General features: G+C 42.3%; 1 protein-coding gene across 22 annotated transcripts in view; it reads left to right on the plus strand.

The window, feature by feature from the left end:
- Positions 1-21,445, plus strand: part of FHIT (fragile histidine triad diadenosine triphosphatase) — a 1,386,045-nt gene that overhangs the window by 1,315,714 nt on the left and 48,886 nt on the right. Inside the window, exon 6 of one of the 22 annotated variants that reach the window (XM_072785572.1) lies at positions 15,666-15,718. The exons of the other annotated variants lie outside the window; for them this stretch is intronic. Coding sequence (XP_072641673.1) covers positions 15,666-15,718 — 53 coding nt within the window. The remainder of the gene's footprint in view (positions 1-15,665; positions 15,719-21,445) is intronic. 22 annotated transcript variants of the gene reach the window in all.

Consider the following 21,445-nt stretch of genomic DNA (forward strand, 5'->3'; position numbering starts at 1 on the left):
CCTGGGAAGTAAGATCTTGAATCTGCCCAAATGCCCAAGAATAGTCCTTACTCTCTGTCAACCACAAAACTAGATACTCTTTATCTTTCAAATATCCCAACAACCATGGACTCTGTCAATCCCCATTTCCACACACTGAAACTGAATAGTAGAGAGGTGAGCTGACTTGCCCATGATCATACTTTTGGGAGCAGAAGAGCTGAGATTAAATACAGGGTTTCCCATTCCAAAGTCCCATGCTCTTTGCATGCCCCCACGTACTCCAGCCACTACCTCGTTGTGTATATCAGCAAATATCCTGTTCATGTATCATATTGTTAGCCTTGGCCTCTGTTCAGTTTTGATGATCACCCGGAATCCTCATCTGGTATGTTTGATTATGAAAGTAGTTGCTGTTATATAAGTAGCAATGACACAGCCATACACAGGGACTTGTATGTTTGAATAACTCCCAGAATTATAGGATCCATGTGAGCCCTCTATTTAATCTTTTTCCTAGAAATCCTGGTCAGAATTTACCCAAATCACACAACCCTATACTTGAGTCTACTTTAGTTCATCTTAATTTCTACCTTTAGTGATTAAGCTAATGACAGAGAGATGATCAAACATCTCTGAGCAGTATAGATACAACCTTTCCAAGTCCTGGGTCTTTCTGAACTGCTTTGGATGCCCTAGCTATTAACCTCCTATGGGGATTTAATATTATGAACCAAAGAGAGGAATTAGAAGCCTTTTGATCTGGGGGCGGGGAGGGGGCTATGACTCTGGAGTGTTTCCCAAGAGTTCAAGAAAAAAATCACCAAAACAAAGGTTGGCAGCTTCTGAAGGACCATGAGCAGCCATCTAAGCAAGTTTAATGTACTGCTCTTGTGATGGTAAATGTTCTTCACAGGAACAGGCCTGATAAAAATCCCACGAACATGGGTACTTTATCATCACAAATGTAACAATTTTCATTTGTTTTAATTCCATGATTAGTTCTGTTAATAAAAATGTCTATTTAAGCTATTTAAGACGCCCACTAAAATTCTCTAATATTAATTTCATGGAAAAATTCCAACAGAATTATATTAGTTTTTCCCCCATTAAGGTAACATTATGGACTTTTAATGGAGCTCTCAGCTATAATGGTTTTTATTGACCTAATTATTAAATGAATTAAAATTTGTCTCACCGCCTTCAAAATTATGTAATAGTGGTGTCAGAGAGAGTGCCATGGTTGATTACCAAGGGGTAAAACGGGAGAATCCCTGGACTACATCTCCTTTATACATACTTGGTTTATCCAAAAGGAAATGCCAGTGATACTGTAACTTCATTGAATGCAGGTGCCTTTCACTGTTTAGGAAACTTGTCACATCAAAATGCTACTGTGTGATGAGTGAGTTACACTGCCATACATGGGACACGTTTGCTTTTGCTTTTCTGCCTCTCTTGATGCTTTTCTTTTGTGATAATTTCCCCCAAATAATTTAAGATGTTATCAGTGATATTCAATACAAGATGGAACCTTTGATGAAGTTTTTATAAATTAGTTTTTAGCAGAAAAATCATAGGATCAGTGAAATATATTTCAATAGCACAAAGGAAAGAAAGTAACATATCAAATCCTATGATCCTGAAATACTGTTTTTTTGTCTTCTGATGTTTGACATTTATTTGGCATGGATAGCAAATAAATGACACACCCACCCCCTAATGCCCTCTCCCTGTTCCAGGACAGACATCACTAAATGATTGCTGTACACTTCCTCACTTGGAGCTGTAGTCTGGGGATGTATGTCAGGCCCCAGCTTCAGACAGCCCTGCCTAGTAGGAGTTGACATGGGAATTGAAACCTATTTTGCATCCTTGATCATCACAATTCATAAAGTATTTTCATAGACACTTGCATATGAATTTCACTTGCTCATCAAGGAAATTCTGTAAGAAAAGGATAAGCATTATTGGTCCTCGTTAGCAGACAAAATCCAAGACTCAGTCAGGACTGGACTAAATCAAGGCAGATGGCTGGTGAGGAAGAGTAAACTAGAAGAAGAAGACACAGATATCCTAACTTCTCATCTATTGGCTGCTCTGTCAGGCTTTCATTCTTTGATTCTACAACTATTTACTGAGCACTTCTGATGTGTCAGGCACAAGATAATCTGCAATGAGTAAAACAGGCATGGTCTGCCTTTAAGGAATTTTCATTTTGGGGGAGACAGATAATAAACTCACAGAAACATGAGATGATTTCTGGTAACAATGGATACTGAGGAAAAGACTAGAGAGAGCTGCAGTCATTCAGGGAGTTGCACAGAAGTTCTCTTGGAAGACTGGCTTTTGAGCCAAGAGCCAGCAGGAGAAGGAGCCATGCTGAAGACACTAGGAACAGAAGTCAGAAGCAGAGGGAGAGGAGCTGGTATAAAAGGTTGAGGATTGAAGGAGCCCCATGTGTCCAAGAGACACTTGAGAGTGAGTCTTGGTCGGGGAAAGAAAGAGGGAGGCTGGGGCCACATCATGCAGAGCCAGGGAAAGGGGTTTAGATTTTAGTCTCCTTTATATTGGACACTCATAAGAGAGCATGAGATCCATCCCAGTGCATGTTGAGCACAGAGTGGAGACACCGCATCTGCCCCCCACAGCAACATTTACGCAATCACTAGACACAATTTTATCTTGAATGCAAACTAGTAGTAACTGTGTCTTGTTGCAGATGCACATTCCTAATCAATGCTCCCCATCCCCACCTCTTTCCTGCAGCCACAGACTAGAACATATACAAGGACCATAGGGCAGGATACTTGGTAAAGATTCCAATAGAGCAGAAATGAAGGAAAGGTCATTGTGTGCCATACGAACCCTTGAACAATGCACAACTTCCAGAAAGGAGATAGGTGCCTGAGCCTGTTTGAGCTAAAAAGAGAAGGCTTGCCCTTGAGCCACCTTTATTTATTTATTTAGCCAGATGGTAGTTTAATGGTTTTCTTAACACAAATGTGGCATGCACATAAGCTGTTGTCTATTCACTTTCTTCACTGCGCAGCCTGGCGTTGGGATTGGCGATGCTGATGTCCAGCTGGGCTGCTCCTTCCACATAGGCTTTGAGGTTCCTGGAGGAGACATTGTGAGAAATCTTTCAAAGTAAGATTGTTGCATTTCAGTAGCACTTCAAGCTCCTTGACCTATGGAATAGGAGCTTCTGGAAGCCACTGGGCAACATGTGCTTTGTTTTCTTCTTGCTCCTATAACTAATGATGGGCATCAAGATCTAGCACTTGAATCTCCTGTGTACCCTGTTGCCAATGCCTCTGGGTTTCTGCCAGTTGCACTTAATTTGGATGTATCGGTCTGACTGGTGCCAGATGAACCTCTTGGTCCTCTTTTGAAAAATCTTGGGCTTCACCAGAGATCTGAGGGGGACCATGATGCTGGGTAGGAGATGGCCACCACCTCCACAGGCAGCACCGAGGAAGAGAGGGTCTTCAGCCACCATTTCTAATTGAATGCAGCTCTGTTCTGCATGGCTGGGGCATCTCTTTGACCTTAGTCTTTAATGTACAATTAAACTCACCCTCAGCATCCTGTTCTGGTTTGTTTTTTAATCCCTGTATACTTTCTGAAATAGCATTATTTTATATAAAAATAGTAAGACCTGTTATTAGTATTGTCATTAGCAATACTAGCTACTAGCAAGTGTCTGTGCTGAGCGCTTTAGATCACATTTTCTCCACTTTCTGAGATAGTTACTATTATGATGCCATTTTGCAAGTAAGGACACTTAGCCACAGAAGGATTAGCTAGTGCTTCCCCAAGGTCATCCAGAGAGGAACTATAACTACATAGACCTTACTCTTCCCCGACAAAAGGACCCTCGGACATATTGTCAAATGAAACAGTGTGTGTGAGTTTTGGAGTAAACTAGGTCTGAGTTGGAGCTGTGTCACAGTTTCTTCAACTGTAATCAGGGGTTATGACAGCGTTGACTTCAAAGGATTTGGTGGGATGCAATGAGATACAAATAAAACATATAGCAGAGGGCCTAGCGCACGATGAATGCTCCACCACCCACGCCACATGGAGACTGGGCCTCAGTGCCCTGCCATGCAGGAAAGCAGTAGCTGTCCCACAGGGCTCTCAAGGACATTCCTGCAGGTCATGTGTACAGAGTTCTCAACAAAGTGCCTGGTCTTCCCAACCCCGCCCCCCATAAATAGCGGTGGCTTCTCGAATGACTCTAAGAACAAATGATATCTGGAATGGGTACCACTCACTGCAAACCAAAGTAGCAACTGGGGAGACCTCTTCTGTGCTTGTCATTCCTAAAACAGGAATGAACTCGGTCACCAACAACATGAGTACCTCTGAAATCAAGTTGTGGTAATGCTAATGGGCTGGCACATTTTTAATTCTGTGTGATACTGTTTCAGAAGCAGCCGTTGGCACTGTAATGGGAAAATTTAGTGCAAGACCTTTGAAGGAAAGTCTGATGTGTGATATTTAGTTGAAGTCAGCTTCTGACAACGGTATGTTCTAGAGATTTGCAGATGTTCTCAAATCACATAATATTTCTCTAAAAAACTGCGTGTGATATTTATCTGATAGAGCATCTGGCATGAACGGGGAGTGTGGGTTTCTTTTTTCCTAGTTTAAAAACAACAATGACAATGACACAAATCTCTGGCTGAGCTTATCCGAAACATCCTGCATATGTGGCGGTGAGATTAATGGATTCTGAAACTGTGTCCCCTACTGAAAAGCTCATCAACGGTTCTGTTAATGTGAAATGCAATTGGGAAGTCCTGTGGGCTATATATCTACCTCACCCGTGGGGATTCCACGGGGACCAGGCCAACCCTAAGAGCATTGGAACCTGAATGGGAAACAAAAGAGGATCACTGCCTTCATCGGGCTTGCTCTGGAGCAACAGGTCTTTTCTCCTCTGAAGTTACATCCCCATTAAGGACAAAGAGAGAGGGATCCCTGGGTGGCGCAGGGGTTTGGTGCCTGCCTTTGGCCCAGGGCGCGATCCTGGAGACCCGGGATCGAATCCCACATCGGGCTCCTGGTGCATGGAGCCTGCTTTTCCCTCTGCCTGTGTTTCTGCCTCTCTCTCTTTCTCTCTCTGTGACTATCATAAATAAATAAACATTTAAAAAAAAAAAAAAAGGACAAAGAGAGAGAATGGTTTCCCTCTTTCAAATGAGGCAGCAGGCAGTAACTTAACACCAAAGGTTTTATCCACTTGCATCAAATCTTTCCTGTAAAGATCCGTCCCTTAGTTTCACCAGGGTCATGTAAATTCCACATTTCCTTAAATTATCCTCTGGCCAAGTTCTCAAGGAAACCTTCATTGAATTCTTGCAACCACTGTGCTTCTTCTGGTAGGCAGCATGGAAGTGGGGAGGTGAGGGTTTGGTGAGTGCTGGTCTGGAAGCTGGGAGTCTCTGGTTCTCTCTGCCACTAGCCTATGTGACATTGGGCAAGGTTTGGCTCTCATGATCATCTAAGGCATATGAGGGACTTGAACAAAGCTTCCCTTCATCTGTAACATATGTCAACGCTAACTTTGTCCTTCCTCTCTTGAGCCCAACACTTGATCTGCACATTCTTTCCGGCCTGTAATGAAGAAAGGCTGCTTCTTTATTTGACCTGCAAATTTCCCTACTTTGTTTTTTTTTGTTGTTGTTGTTTGTTTGTTTTAAATTTTTATTTATTTATGATAGTCACACAGAGAGAGAGAGAGAGAGGCAGAGACACAGGCAGAGGGAGAAGCAGGCTCCATGCCGGGAGCCCGATGTGGGACTCGATCCCGGGTCTCCAGGATCGCACCCTGGGCCAAAGGCAGGCGCTAAACCGCTGCGCCACCCAGGGATCCCTCCCTACTTTGTTTTTAATGATCATCTAAAATAGAGGTTCTTACTCTGGTCCCCAGATAGACCCTTAAATGAGATGCAAAAGCTGTAATATAGGTGAAATATTTAAGGGGTCAGGGGAAAGCTTTATGATTTTCATTTGTTTATTCAGTAAATATTGAACACCTATTATCTGCTAGCCACTGAGCTAAGCAAGGGAAATAAAATGGTGATCTGGGGAGGTACAGTCCCTGACCTCCCTAAGCCTCCTTTATAATTAATCAGGAAGATTCTAGAAATGAGTAAATGGGCAGTCACAGTGTGGTATGAAAGAGGCATGGTGGGGTCATGTGGAACACATGAGTTGCTGTCAGAGCTTGACAGAGGAACTCCTCACTCAGATACTACATCATTTTCCCAGGACTTCAGACCTAGAAAACAAAAAAGATAGAGCCTCTGAAATAAAGGAAAGGGAATTTGACATGGTGCTAGTATGAGCAATATATGGAGAAAGTGATGACAGATAGACAAATACATGTGAGATGTTAATTCATGGCTAATAAAGCATTCAGCTTTGCAGTGTTTGGCTTAAAAGCTTGAAATAGTCATGGTCATTGTCATCACAATCATAGATAATGTATATTGAGCTCTTAGTATGTACCAGATTCTTGCTAAGCGTTTAACATCAGTGATCTGATCTAATCTTCACAAAATGTCTGTGAGGAGGTCATCTAGTCTGGTCTTATCCATGAGAACTCAAGGGCTCATGGATATTAAATTATCTGTTCAAGGTATTCCAGCCAAAAAAACAGTAGTATTTCTGTGATTTAAATGCAGGTATGAATGATTCATAAGTTTAACACAAGTACAGATTTTTGGATCACAACGAGGGTGTACCTGGAACCTTCGCCTTTCAAATAGCTGGAAAATCACATTTTCTTGAATTGTTTTGCCAAATATGGCCAGGCCTCATATTTAAAAATGAAAATCAAACATCAGTACCATCTGTTCCTCCTCACGGTGGAAGACATTCTCTTCTGGGCAGGCTTGGAGAGGCCCTCAATTACCAGCTCAAATTGAGATGGTTTAATACACATGTCTGTGGCCCAAAACCAGTCATAGAGCTCAAAGAAGAAGCAAAGTTCTAAGGGGCTTATTAACAATTTAACATTTCCAAAGCATGTGGGATTGTTAATTCCATTTGCCGCAGACATACTGTCATAATGATTAAGACCTAGTCACTGTAGGAATGCAGGAATGTGAAATCCATTGTGTGGCTGCACAGTTCCTACTGTCTTATTGTAAGCTACTGTAAGAGCCTCCTTACCTGGCTGAGCGCCTTACTCTTTCTCTTTTACAATTGACCTTGATACCTCCACATCCAGAGTGTCTATATTCTCTCTTCCTTCTTTTATGAGAATTTGATCCAAAAGATACAAAGCCCCCTGAAACAGCTTTTGTTGATAGTCTTATTCCCCAAACACCTGAAAATGTCTTGTGGAAATGTCATTGCCCTAAGAAGTATGTTGGTTTATCATTCAACAGGCTTTTACTGAGGGCAGGACCTACCCTCTAGGGATACAGAAATGAGTCAAAAGCCATGGTCAGCAATCAAACTGCTTGAAGGGAAGGAGGAAGAATTGATTTACTCATGTAACTGAAAAGCTTAATGGTAGAGTTAATTCAAGCATGACTGGATCTGGGGGCACAAGCAGTGTCTCCAAGGGCTTTGTGTTTCTTTACTTCTTTCAGGTAGCTTCTTTCTATGGAAGGTAGTGTGAATACCGGCATCTTGAGGCTTATATCCTATTAGTTTAAGCAGAAGACTGTTTTTCCCAACAATGCTTAGAAAAAATATGCACAGAGAACTCTGGCCCAATGAGTTACATGCCATTGATGAGCCAGGAACCATGGCCAGAGGGACAGAGTTCTCTGAGTGACCAGATCTAGATCCTGAGTCCCTGAATAGGGACAGGTAGAAATACAATCAATTCCATCCCAATCATAAGGAATATAATAGTCTCTTAGAAGAGAGAAAGTTCCATCACAAGAAGGAAAGCTACATGTATAATACACAGAGGGATGGGTATAAAGCATTAATGGACCCCAGAAAAAGTAGGGGAGGAAGCTCAGAAATGCTCTCCTGAGGGGCTGATATCTGAACTGAGTCACGGGGTGAATAGGAAGTCACAAATAGAAGGGTGACTCAGAGTTTAATCCTGCTTTGCTAATGCTCCAATGGTAATGACCTAGGAAAATCATTCAAAAGAAGTTTATAAAGCATCTACCAAACACGTTAGTGCTGGGGCTGCATTGATGGACACCTGCTACTTTGCCTTCGTGGGTCTTACAGTCTAGAGTAGTGACCAGTGTTTAATAATTGCACAAATGATAAAACAATTATCCTTTTAGAAGTGCTAGAAGGAAAGATCACTATGCTAGAGTCAAAGTATACCTATGCCCTTGCATTTCAGTTTTCCCAGCTATAAAATGGAAAAGAAAATTATCATAACCATCTCCCAAAATCAATCAGTAATATATAACACAGTGAGGAAGACAGGTGAATTCACTTACACACACATGTATGCATGCACACAACAAAAGCAGAAACATCCCAAAATGAGAGAGGGATATGCCTGTTCCTGTACTTAGCTGGCTCACTGAGTATCATCTTAAAATGCATCATTTCCTTACTGCCCAACTGCCCTTTGTTCTCACCGTTTTAGCATAACCAATTCAGTGCTTATATTTTTACACCCAGGCACTCCGGGTCTTTAAAGCACTATATCTACAGTCAGTACAAAGCACCATCATCTGTCTTTTGTTATTTCCTCCTACCAAGCATTTGGGGATCAACAAACTTTCTTTTTTTTTCTTTTTTTTTTTTTTTTTGCATAGAAGCAATGAAAAACTTGGCATGGTGCTTTTACACTACTGATTCTATTATTCAGTAATTTAAATAGATTATACTCTTTTGTAACCATCCCGGTCAAAAAAAAATTCTATTGTAGAAACTGCCCTTGTAGGTATTTCAAGTGGAATTTTCCTGTTCATTTATATACACCCGAAAATCACAGTGGAGAGCAGAGATGAGGCTGTACCTGCAGAGGGCACAGCTGTGAGGAAGTGGCTTTTGCAGTGGGAACCTCAGTGAGTGATGGAAAAAGTGTGCCATGCTTGTGCCCATTCACTTGTGCCCAGCAGCTTCGACTCTTTATTAAATGAAAGCCAGATGCTTATGGTTAACATTTTTAATAGGCTCATTCTCCCAGGTTTCTCATAAAACCCCACTAATAAATCAAAGGACCCCTCTAATCAGAATCTTAAAGGATGCTACAATGTTGCTGACGTATTACATGAATTAGAGGCACTGGAAGCCAGATTCATAATTTTTTTGGAAGTCTCCAATCCCTGTCCTCTATATCTATATCTATAAATCTCTGTATCTATATCATCTCTATCTATCTATATACATAAATATAAATATATAAATATATACTTATTAATATATATATTATATATATATTTTTTATATGCTTCTCTCTTTCCCCGAGGAAATAAAGACTGGAAAAGGAAGTTGGGGATGAATGTCTCAGTGTCACAGCTAGCACTGTGTCTTCCACAAGACAAAGTGAGTTACGAAGAGAAAAATTTCCAAGTGATTTAAAAGATACTATTTAAATTCTATTAGGATTTTTTGAAATAAAAGGCAGCAAGTTAAGTGAGAATAAGATGTAAACCTTCCTGCAATATTTGATTGCTAATGAACAGAAAGTATTAATCTTAGCAGGAGAAAGAGAAAAATGCATAGTGTTTTTCATTAAATCAACTAAATGATTAAATGAGTTAGTCAGTAGAAAACCATTTTAATTTTCTGAATGTGAAATGTGCAGCTTATAACAAATAAATTCAAAGCACCTTTCTAAGCAAGTTTTGCCCATAAAAAATGTGGGTTATAAAGATGTTTGGTATTTTCTTCTTTATAGATAGTCAATATTTTAATGCAGTGACATTAATTGTGCAGAATGAAATGCCCCTACTATCTGGGCTTAAAAAAAAGTTGGCATCCAGTTCAACGTCCTTAATGGATCTTCAACACTATTACAAAATGATTGATTGTTGTCATACTCATTTTAGCAGCTTTCAGAGCTGTTATATTTTTAATTAAATTGGCTGTGAATTTTGTAAGTGGCAAAGGTTGATAAACTATCGCTCGACACAATATTACTATTCTTCTTAGCGTGGCTGTCATAGTTGGTACATTTATGTGCATAATCTTAACATTCCATAAGTCTCTTTAGTCTCAGGCATTGATCTGCAAGATGACTTGTTGTTTGGAGATGAGGGAAAAAACATAAAAATTAACTCAGCAAAGCACATGATTCTGAGACGTGACTTGTTAAACAGAGAGGAGATCTAGCCTCCGTACATTGGCTTACCATCCTCCCTTCTTGCACCTTATCAACAAAGGAAAGCAGCCGTGCTTAGTAGGTCACAATGCCAATTTTTCCACCAACAGGTTTTGAGAGGCTCCTTTGAGCCAGACCTAAGGCTGAGTATTGGGAATACAAATGTGAGTCTAGTGGGAGACCCAGGCACTGATCCAGCTGAACAAATATGGACCAACCCAGAGAAGTGCTCTGAAGGAAAGGGTCAATCTGGGATGAAGGAGGCTACTAAGTCTGGGGTTCAGGCAAGGCTTCTCTCAACAGATGGCTCTGGAACTGAGTTCTGAAGGTAGGACAGCAGCCAGTTGGGGGGCAGCAAGTACCTAGGCTTTGGGGTACCAGGGAGCCATTTGAACACCTGAAAGAAGACCAGTTGCCTGGAGCCTAGAGTGGCAGTAAGGTGGGAAGGAAAGTACTTTCAGTCATGGATACAGTGTCTGTATTTTCAGGAAGCCCTGGGGAGGTGACCGACAACCATAGATGCTAAAATGGTTCCATCAAGGCAAAATGCCCCACTTTTATGTAAATGACTCCTATTGGCCATGAGAAAACCTGGGTTTGTATCTCAACTGAGTTGACTGACCCTGGTAAGATACATAATCTCTGAACCTCGGTTCTCACACCTGTCCAATGGGGGTAATGGTAGTGCCTCTATTACTGGGTTGCAAGGATTATATTATCATTTGTGCAGAGGTTTCATGTGATTTCTGTCATGTAGAAAGTACCTAATCCATGATAACTATTATTATCTTAGAATAAGGGAAGTAATCAGTATATAGTAAATTAATTCTCTTACTGTGCCTTTGCAGAAAATAAAAATGGGGTTTCACTTTTCATAAAGAGGCAAATGCCTTTGAAATAGGCTTGAATTTTCTTCTTCAACTACTGGGTCATCTTTTGTGCTTGAGAAATTTCTCATTATGCTACTGACTCTTCATGAGTAAGTATCCTCCCATTGGTTCATGTATCTTGCTAGTTATGAGTTCGTGACAACCAACAAATCATGTTCAAAGCCCATAGATAGTGAAGGTTTGACCACAAGTCATGGAAGGAAGGGTTCTGGCTTTAGTTCAACATTGTTCATCATGGGAAAAAAAAAAATCAAGCTTTGGAATCCCACAGACCTGGAGTTCAGTCCTGGCTGGGACACTTAATGTCTATGAGACCTTGAATGCATTATCCTTTCTGAGCCTCATTTTTTCTCAATAGCAAAATGAGGATAATTCTATTCTTTATATAGTATACTATTTACCTGGAAGAGAGAAAAATGTCTGCTATATAGTAAAAGCCCCACATTTGTGGCTCTTCTAATTAACACAGCTCAATCCCCTGATAATTCCCATTATGTATGGTGGTTGGGGGATAGTGGGGACTAAATCCCCTTCAGTTATGCAGTCTTAATATCTAAGGTGGACAAAGTGGATGTCATTCTCCGCACTGCACAAATGACCTCCACACTATTCTGTAACAAGCTTTTGGATTTGGGTACGCGATTACTTCAATGAGACATTCAAACCAGCAACGATGGAACAGCTTAGAGTATCCTGGGAACCTCAGAAGATGGATGTCTACATGGGGATATTGTATTTATTAGTAAAAATTGTGCATGGAGTAAACATGGCAGTTACTTTCAGTGGGGTAATCTCCATAGTTTCCAACAAGAGGCAGTGCAAATTGCAAAGGAGGGAAAAGAATATCTCAGTTTTCCTTACAGATGAGCCACAGAGCTACCATTTGTATTTGCAGGCGATTTCAATCATTCTGCATGCATGCTCACCCTGGCAACATTTCAAAGCATTATTCCACGTTACTGTAGTATTTTATCACACGTCACAAGTCTGACACAGTTCTCTCCTCGGCAAGAAAGTGCTTGAGGCTAAGTATCAGATTTTGTCAGTAGGAAAAAGGAATTGTTACAATCCAGAAGTGGCTAGGGAAACATACCTTCAAGTACTACAGATTTGTAAAGGTAAAGCTCCAGTAGAAAGCAAGACTAGGGACACACAAGCTTATGTCTTGTTGGTTTCTGTGTATTCTTGGCTGTGCTCCCCTACAAGTTGGATCTACAAGATCCAACTGAGCCAAGCCACAAGAGTGTTTCAGTGGCCAGTGGAGGTCAAATTCTGATGCTCAAAATGGAGGGGGAAATGGAAGTTGTACAAGGAGTAATTTACATCATCAAGTCTTCTGTATCTGTCATCCAGGGAAATAGATTAACATCTTCACTGACATGGATTATCTGGTCACCTCATTTTGCCTTTCTCTTGGTGAGGCCCAGAGTTGGCTGAAAAGGACTTTATGCTTCTCTCCATTTCCTTCCTCCAACCAAGGTATATTTATTTGGCATCTTGTCTCTGCCAACCTTTGTACCAGACCCTGGAAACCACAGTGAACATAAGAGATGTAGACCCAGAGCTCAGGGGTGCCATGTCAGAGCCTTTGAGTGCTGTCCAGGGTGCTAGCAGTACACATGGGTAGGTCATTGACTCAGATTTTGGTGAGGTGACGACTACATCAAATTCCAAAGGGCACATGAATAATTACAAGAAGCAATCCTGTTCTTCCTGTCCCTGCCTTCTCCCTGTTCTGAGCCTGTCTGAGGGATAGGCAAGACTGGGATATGAAAGAGCAAGGCCCAAATTCAAACAACTCCTCATTTCCCAAATATCAATCATTAATCACAGTCTCTGCCGTATCTAGGAACCACTTCTACTGCCATTGATGCTTCTTCAAATCAACTTCCTTTCTCACCTGAAAACAGTCATGGAGAAAAGCAAGATTATAACATTCTTGTAACAGAAAAGTAGTACAATGTGCTATAAATAGAAGGCAACTATAAAAGTAAATATAATGAAAAAATAAAATGGTGTTATTAAATTTCACCTGGATGCTGTTGTTTGAGCCTGAGGCCTGTTCTTTTCTGGTACAAAATGGGAGATTGTCAAGCCTTAGAGCAATGTGAGGGACAAAGGAACACCAAACTCAGCATGTTCCTGGAGAGAACTCAAGGAGAAAGGGATATTGAAACTAAACAATCACTATGAGATTCTGCATTCTTGAAGGTCATGACTACTACCTATAACCACCTGTGTCCCTACAGAGGAATGTGTCCCATGAGAGGTCCAAGAGAGTGGAGACATGGAGTAGCAGGTAATGCAGGGACAGAGGTAATGAAATGCGTGGCTTCGTAGGCCTTGTTACGGAGTTTGGATTTTATCTTGAAAGGTTAGAAAGCTGAGGAAGTAAGCCAATGGCTGGCTGGCCTGATCTGCCTTGCATTTCAGAAAGCCCATGCACCTGCAGGAGGTGGGGGCTGAGGATGGATAATGATCAAACCTGGAAGAAAGGACTTGCATGAAGGCTCTGGAAGAACCCAGGGCAAGGAAGATAGTGGCAAAAACTAGTAGAGTGAATGTGGAGAGGGAGAGAAGGGGGAAAAAATCTATCAAGCTTCTTGATCGATTGGGTAAAAGACATAGTATGTACTTGAAATGTTTTCTAAATGATATGGCTCTAGATCTTTAGGGAGAGCCAGGTCAGTCCAGCTGTTCTTAACCAGGTTTTGGCCAAGAATCCATTCTCTCTCAACTCACCCCTACTGCCCTCCCCAGACCTTCTCCCTACATCCTGTTTTTGGGTCTCTGGACCATTGAGATTCCTCAGCAGTGAGGTCTCGCAAACCAGGCCTGAGATTTGATAATGATGGAGTCCCTTTCGTTTCCTTATGGGGGTGGGGAAGTTCTCAGTTTCTCCCATTATTTCTCATTTGTGGAAAGGCACTGGTTTTAACTGGGATAATTTTATGCCCAGGGGACATTTGGCAATGTATGGAGACATTTCTGGATGTCACAAGTGGTAAGGAGGGGTATGCTAGCCACAGTGGGTAGGTAGAGACCAAGGATGCTGCTAAACATTCTAAAATGCTCAAAACCACCTCCCACAACTGAGAATTAACCAAGTCTGAAAATATCAATAATGTCTGAGTTTGAGAAACTCTGACAGGACAATGGGAATGTCAGAAAGTGTTGCATGAGGACAGAGAAAGAAGGCTATGGAGGGGCAGGTACTTTTATCAGGACACTATTATCTGCAGTACAGGTGGGTGAGTTGGGGGAGGGAGAGAGTTTGAAGGTTGGGGGCACCACTTACTCTGAGTTTTCCAGGATTGGGGTTAGACCAAGGCCAGGAAGCCAGTTGGAAGAGGCAGTAGCTGTAAACAAGCCCCGTACTCTCAAACACCCAGGGCTGCCATAGTGGTCCCCATGAGGAAGGGAGAGGCTGTGGGCTGACTCTCCAGGCAGATCAGGTACATCAGCAGGAGGAGCTCACACAGCCCAGCACCCCAGCATGTGTGTTGAAATTCCAGGAGTCTTCACATTGCCTTGGCTAGACTCCAAGCCTGCCCAGAAAACAAGCATCTCTGTTTTCAGAGGATGGTAGCAATAATTACTTTGTCCTGGGGGGAAAAATGGCAGAAAGAGAAATACTTTGTAAATCACTGCATGTCTCCTGCCTGCAAGCTTTGAGTCTATTTGTGAAACATTTATCTCCTTGTATACTCGTCCCCCACCCAAAAAATTATCATTTAGTTCATAAACCTAATAGCCTGAGGTATGCCAATCAATAAGAAAGAACGCAGGAAGCTGAATTCGAGGCATCATGGTATTGAACTGTCTGCAGAAAGCTATGAGACCTTCCTCTAAAATGAACATGTTTCCAGGCCACTGAGATATTGAGAGGTGCCCATATGTTCTCCAAGTGTTTGGGAAGTTAGAGAAACGACTTACGCATTCTGTTCTGATTCATTAATGAGATGGACATTGAATTTTTCTTTATTTAATGAATGTAGAGTCTGCAGATAGGAATGAATTGACTTTCATGCAAACAGGCAGGGGCGGGGGCTCTGTTTTCACTTCTGTGGACAGGAGCAACTCTGTCTTCATGATATGCACACAACAATCCAGGAGCTGACTGCATAAACAAAAATTTGAGGAAAAAACTCCTCTGATTAAATATATAGGCATAGTGAAAGACTTTTATATACTTCTTTAGGAATCAGGCAGGACTGGTAGACAAAATAAGTCAGGATATGTGAGAAGTAAACAACTTTACAGTCCTATTCTTCACTACAAATTGGAAAAGGCTGATTTTCTCTCCATTATTCCCCTCTACATTGCCTCTCCAAGTGTTGCTAGGATGTCTCTGAAAGCTGGGTATGAGATATAGGCAGATCTGGAGCACATGTGCTTATACTAAAGATATCCCACTTGGTTTGGGCAGCAAAGTCCATTGATGGGCTTATCATTCCTATCATAACCTTGGAAGTAAGTGACAACTCCCAAAGGACCCCCTCTCATGGACTGCATCTTTTTCCTAGGGTTTAGCTTCCAAGAAAGCATGGGGAGAATCCTCATTTGGGAGCAGAAGAAGGTAAAGAAACACCCTGGGTTCAATGTCCAGCAAAGGCATCCAGGCCGACTTCACTGATCAATAACACACAATGAGAATATCACTAAAATTCATTAGCAGGACTGAATCCATAACTTCTGCCCTCCCTGAGACCACTGAGACTCCTTCCTTTGTGAACTCTTGGGCCAGGGATTATCCTTTCCTTGAATTATAGTGAAATCTGTCTTAAGTGATCACCCAGGGACCATCCAAAATTGGTAACTTGGTAGAGGTTGAACTTTAGCTAAAGGTCAAACAAAATTCTCTGGAAACCTTAGGGGTTGCTTAAAGGTGAAAGAAAAAGTTGAAATGAAAATTGACTTAATCCCTGGTTTATGAACCAAGTAGCACAGCTAAGCAAGCTGAGGGATGCATTCAGCTCATAAATGTATCTTGACTTATCTTTCTGAAATGCCTCATCCTTTTTGTCAAGTACTTTGGCCTTTCTGGCTTGTTAATCACATGCCTTGAAATGATTTTATTTTCCAAGGCTGCCCATACATTTTGAAGACCTTTGGCTGTATGTTTGTGACCCGTGGAAGGGGTAATGCTATATTCCATTCTAGGTCAGGCTCTGCTCACCACCCAGAGAATGGGGCCCACCAAATGCCTTGAAGATCCTAAGTGTCTTTACCTGGGAAGTAGAAATTGGCTTAACTATCAGAACATCCATTCAGTATAGGAAGGACTTTTTAGAGGAAGAGATCTGTATTCTGTCATACAAAGAATTATCTTTATACCATATCATAGAGACCTAGCATAGAAAATAAAATAGGTATGTAATCCATTTTCTGATCGTCTCTGAAGCGCTCAGAGTAGAATTTGTAGGAATCTTGAGGTAGATCTGGATTTCCTGGGGTTAAAGCTAAGAGGGCAAAGAACAGAGGGAGGTGGAACCAGTATACTTTTCTTATTCCTTCCTGTAAATAGAGAAAGAACTAGACACATTTGGTCCAAATCCCAATTGTGACACATTTTGTATCTTGGATTGATCACTGCAACCTACTCAATCTCTATTTCTTCATCTGTAACAGGACAAGCAATAATAATCCCTACAGTTGCCATCTACAGAACACTTATGTATCACATCGTAGGCTGGATAAAGACTTTATATATATACTCTATCTCAGTGAATCCCCACCATAACATGTGTGTGAGTGATGGTATCTCCATTGGAAGTGGTAAGAGGGTCCATGAAATATTGGTCAAAAGCCCATACTTTTCAGGGATGCTGAGGACATTCAGTGACATGGTGCCTGCTGCATAAGAGTATCTCCATGAAAGTTGATTTTATTCCTCTTTCTATAGAGATGGGCATTATAGAGTGATCATGCATTTCAGAATTTCTGTACTCTGATGGGATGGGATTTTTCCCTACCTTTGTTTATTCTTCACATATTTATTTGAACAGTGCTAAGTGCTGGGAGCACAGTAAGCAACTGAACAGATGTGTTCTGTGCTGGTCGAGTGAGGGTCATGGGCCCTGTTGTGCACTCCAGCTCCAATTGAAACAGAGGTAGAGGAAAAGCAATTAGGGAAGTTGCCCTCTTGGGAGAGGCACACTGACTTGAGGCTTTTTGGTATTGAAGCAAGTGTGCCGGGTTCAGTATATTGAGGCTTTCTTGATATACTGTATTAATGTTAATGTTACTTGGACATTCGAGTTAGTTCCTATACATAGGAAACTGGCGTTCTGAAAAAAAGGGTGTTTTCATGAAGTGAAGCCCTCAAACATACTCTCTGTGCCTTCCCCCTGTAACGAAAGACTTATTTGTGTTACTGGTAATGGAGCCAATTCAGTGCACAGGTCTAAATCAGCTCAGCTCAGTAGCCTAATTGAAGGCTCCCTGGAAACCAGGCAGACAACCACCACAAAGGCGAGCTGTGGCAATAGTCCAGAAATGGCTTATGTACCTGAAGGTTTGATCCTGTCGTCTGCAGCTTCCCGGACCCTGGCTGTTGGTATCTATCCAGAGCAACCATCCCTCTTCCCTGAAAAATATTTACTTTTCTGATCACAGCTGTTGTTTCCAAAAGCACCCAAGAGTAAGAATAGCACACAATGATGCCATCTTCTTTCTAGAAATCCTTTCTTATGTCCAAGCTAATGAGCCAATAACTAAATGGCAAATGCTTCATGAAGGCCTGCATACTTGGCCACAGCTTTTCTCCCTGACTGAAGTCATAGTGATGCCAAGCTATTAGCTTAACCTGGGATCAGTTTGACCAAGCAGGAGTCCCCATCCCTCTCCTCTGTAACAGGGGAGATGCTGGGACTCCTACGGTCTCCCAGTGCTGGCGAGTCCTTAGCCATTTTCAGTTGTTCTTCATCAGGGTAAGCACATTCAACTCCATATGATTGTGCAGTTTCTTATAAAAGCTGGTTGATTCATGGACTGACACAAAGACTAACAGGAACTTCAGATCCACTGCTCAGGTTGAATCTGTCTTTTAAGAGCTTTAGAGGGGATTTAAGGTAAATAATGAACCTAGATATTTCTATAAGAGACCCTGGTTATTCCAAAGCCTACTTTTCTGTGTGATAGGCCCCAAGAACTTCGTACTAAAGCAGAGTCAGTCCCAGGGTTTATCAAATCATAGCCTACATGCTAAATCAGACCCGCTTGCTTGCTTTTGTAAACAAAGTTTTATTTGAACATAGCCATGATTTTGTGTTGTCTGGAGCTACTTTTGCCCTATAACAGCAGAGTTAGTATTTGCGACACAAATTGTATGCCTACAGAGCCTAAAATATTTACTATATGGCTCTTTATGTCAGATAGATAGGTAGATGATAGATAGATGGATAGATATAAATTGCTTCCCCCTGACCTATCCTAAAATGGGGACGAAGGGTTTAAACAACATAAGCGCTGTGAGGACAGGGCCTGTGGTGGTCTATTCACCTATGTAGCTCCAGGGTCTCATAGGTAACAGTTACAACAAAGGAAACACATTAGACTTTTTCCCAGTCTCTAGAAGTTCCCTTTACTTTGGTTATTTATCCACTCTCCATCTCCACTGATTGTGGGAGTCTCAGCATCATCATCTGTCTTCAATCTTACAGCCTCCATTTGCACTTTGTTAGCTTGTAATCACATGGTGTTCTTTATTGGACAAATACTCTTGATACCGCCTTAAAGTTCTGGGCACCAGGAGGATACTGTGGTGAACAATCTAGCTCATTCCAGGTCCTCAAAGAAATTACCCTTGTGGGCAAGACAGACAAAAACAAGTAAACATGCAAATGTTGGATGCAACTCCAACAGTGTTGGAGCAAATGAATCTAGATAGAGGTATCAGAAAAGCTTTGCCAAGGAGAGAACTTTGCAGCTGATAACCAACGGAAAAAGGCACAGAGAATTTTCTAAGCAGAGTAAATAGTGATGGCAAAAGCCATGGGTCTAAGATGAGCTCAGCATGCTCAGGAGATGGAAAGGGGGCCAGTGAGCCCAGAGCACTGGTGAACAAGTAGAAGGAGCTGTGGTTATACAAGCAGGCGGCAGCCCAGAGGTCTTACCAGTTAGAGTTGTAGGGTCTTAGAGGAGGAAATGTCAAGACCGAAGTTGTATAAGGATCCCTCTGGCTGGGTTGAAAGAAGGTGAAGGTGTAAGCCAGGGGGCCAATTAGGAAGTTATCACAGTGGTTTATGATAGATCATAGTACAGTGGAGGTGAAGAGAAGTAGCCCATTTGGCAGTATGACTCCGAAATACGGGAGGTTGAGGGCACCTGGGTGGCTCAAGCAGTCAGGCATCTGCCTTCAGCTCAGATCATGATCCTGGGGCCCTGAGATCAAGCCTTGCATCAGGCTCCCTGCTCAGTGGGGAGTCAGCTTCTCCCTCTCCCTCTGTTCCTCCCCCTTGCTCTCTGTCTCTCTCTCAAATAAATAAATCTTAAAAAAAAAAAAAAGAAAGAAATACAGCTGGTCGATTTTGTTAATAGAGTTGACTATGAGGACTTAGAGACTAAGAATTCCTAGTATTTGGCTTGAGTAACCAGCTGGATGACTAGTGATATTTCCTGGAAAGACTGACACAGACATAGGGTAGGGAGGCTACAAGTTAGGTGTTCTCCTTTGGTTATAAGAAATAGGAAGTTTTCGCTGTACATGCAAGAGCAATCATCAGAAAACCTGTTGATACACAGGGTTGGAACTCATTAGAGAGTTCCAGGCTAGAAACAAATTTGGGAGCCACAGAGATGATGTTTGGAGCCATGGCTTTGAATGAGATCACCTGGGTGGGAAGGGAGTCAATTAAATTGCTGAGAATCAGAGTCAGGTTGATGTTTCCAGGTTGGGTAGGAGAAAGTGGGAACACTTTCCAGACAGAGGGCACTACAAATGCAGAGGACCTGAGGTGAACCATACTCGGTGTACTTAGAGAATGTGGTTGGAGTACAGGGAGCATGGGAAAGATTAGAGCAAGATGAGGTCAGAGGGGGGCTTAGATCTTATTCCATATGTGATGGGAGGAAAGGGGCCAAAGAACACCAGTTACTGGGCTTTAGAATCTGAACTCTAGAGAAAGGATGCCCGAAATTTTCTATCAGTTCTGATACTTGCTGGACCAGACAACCTCTTCGTGCTGCCATTTTCTCATCTGTAATATAAGGATGATACCAGTACCTACCACACAGGGCTGTTTCAAAGATTAAGTGAAAAAAAAAAAAAAGATTAAGTGAAATAATGTATGAAATGTGCTTAGATCAAGTGCCGAGCATGCAGTAAGCGCTCAGTAAATGTCAGCTCTGATTATTACTGGAGAGAGTCACATGATCTGACTTCTCAGTGATGCTGGACTATAGCAGTTCAAGAGTAGAAGCGAGGAGACATTTAGGAGGTGGTTGAGGTCAGCCAGGGGAGAGATGGGCCTTTCTCCAGATCCTGTGGAGGCCTGCCTCTTGCCGTGACTTTCCCCTGAGAGACCACCGCTGTTTCTGCCTCGTTCTCTGAGCTGTCAGAGCCCATCCTCCCAGCACTTTGCACCTAGCCTGTGAACCGTGCTGCTCTTCTCTCACCTCTCTGTGACTGGAGCATGAGCTCCTCAAGAAAAGGGCCCTGTCCCTAATCAGCATGCAGTGGTGATAGCGTGTGGCCATCACCCCTGGCGAAGAGAACAACAGTAGTCTGTGTCAGCATGTAGCATTGGGAACGTGTGCAAACCACAGCACATCTCCTAGGACAGGTCCAAGTCGTAGAACAGAAGGAGCAGAAAAGCTATGGGGCTCCAGCTTGAGCACCTGGAGCCAGGAGCCAGGAGCCAGGAGGTAGGCTCACTCCCTGAGCGGAGTGGTGGTGGTGGTGGTAGTAGGGGTGCTTCCAGCCCATGGGCAGGGGCAGCACCTCAGCAGGCATGGGGTGTTCGGGCTCATTTATATCCCGTGGGTATGTGCAAAGAGCTGGGCAGGCAATTCAAATGCATTCTCGAGGTCACAGCACCAAACTCGGGCTGCCTTAGCTCCCAGAACCATTAGCAGGGTAATGTGTTCTCTCATTGTGAGTGGGAATCAGAAGGACTGTAATGGGGCTTCATTAGATCCATCTGTCCATCCATCACATTGTCTCCATCCCTCACTACTTGACTGGAGAGACGGGAACACCCCTAGCTAATTAGATTTATCCTAATCTCCTTTCTGCCTCGTCAGTCCTCTCAGAGGCCATCTGTGGGTGTAGAGTTCAGACCCTTAAGAATTATGCTAATCAGTC

This window comes from Canis lupus, chromosome 19 (genome assembly GCF_048164855.1).
Source record: "Canis lupus baileyi chromosome 19, mCanLup2.hap1, whole genome shotgun sequence".
NCBI classification, from domain to species: Eukaryota; Metazoa; Chordata; class Mammalia; order Carnivora; family Canidae; genus Canis; species Canis lupus.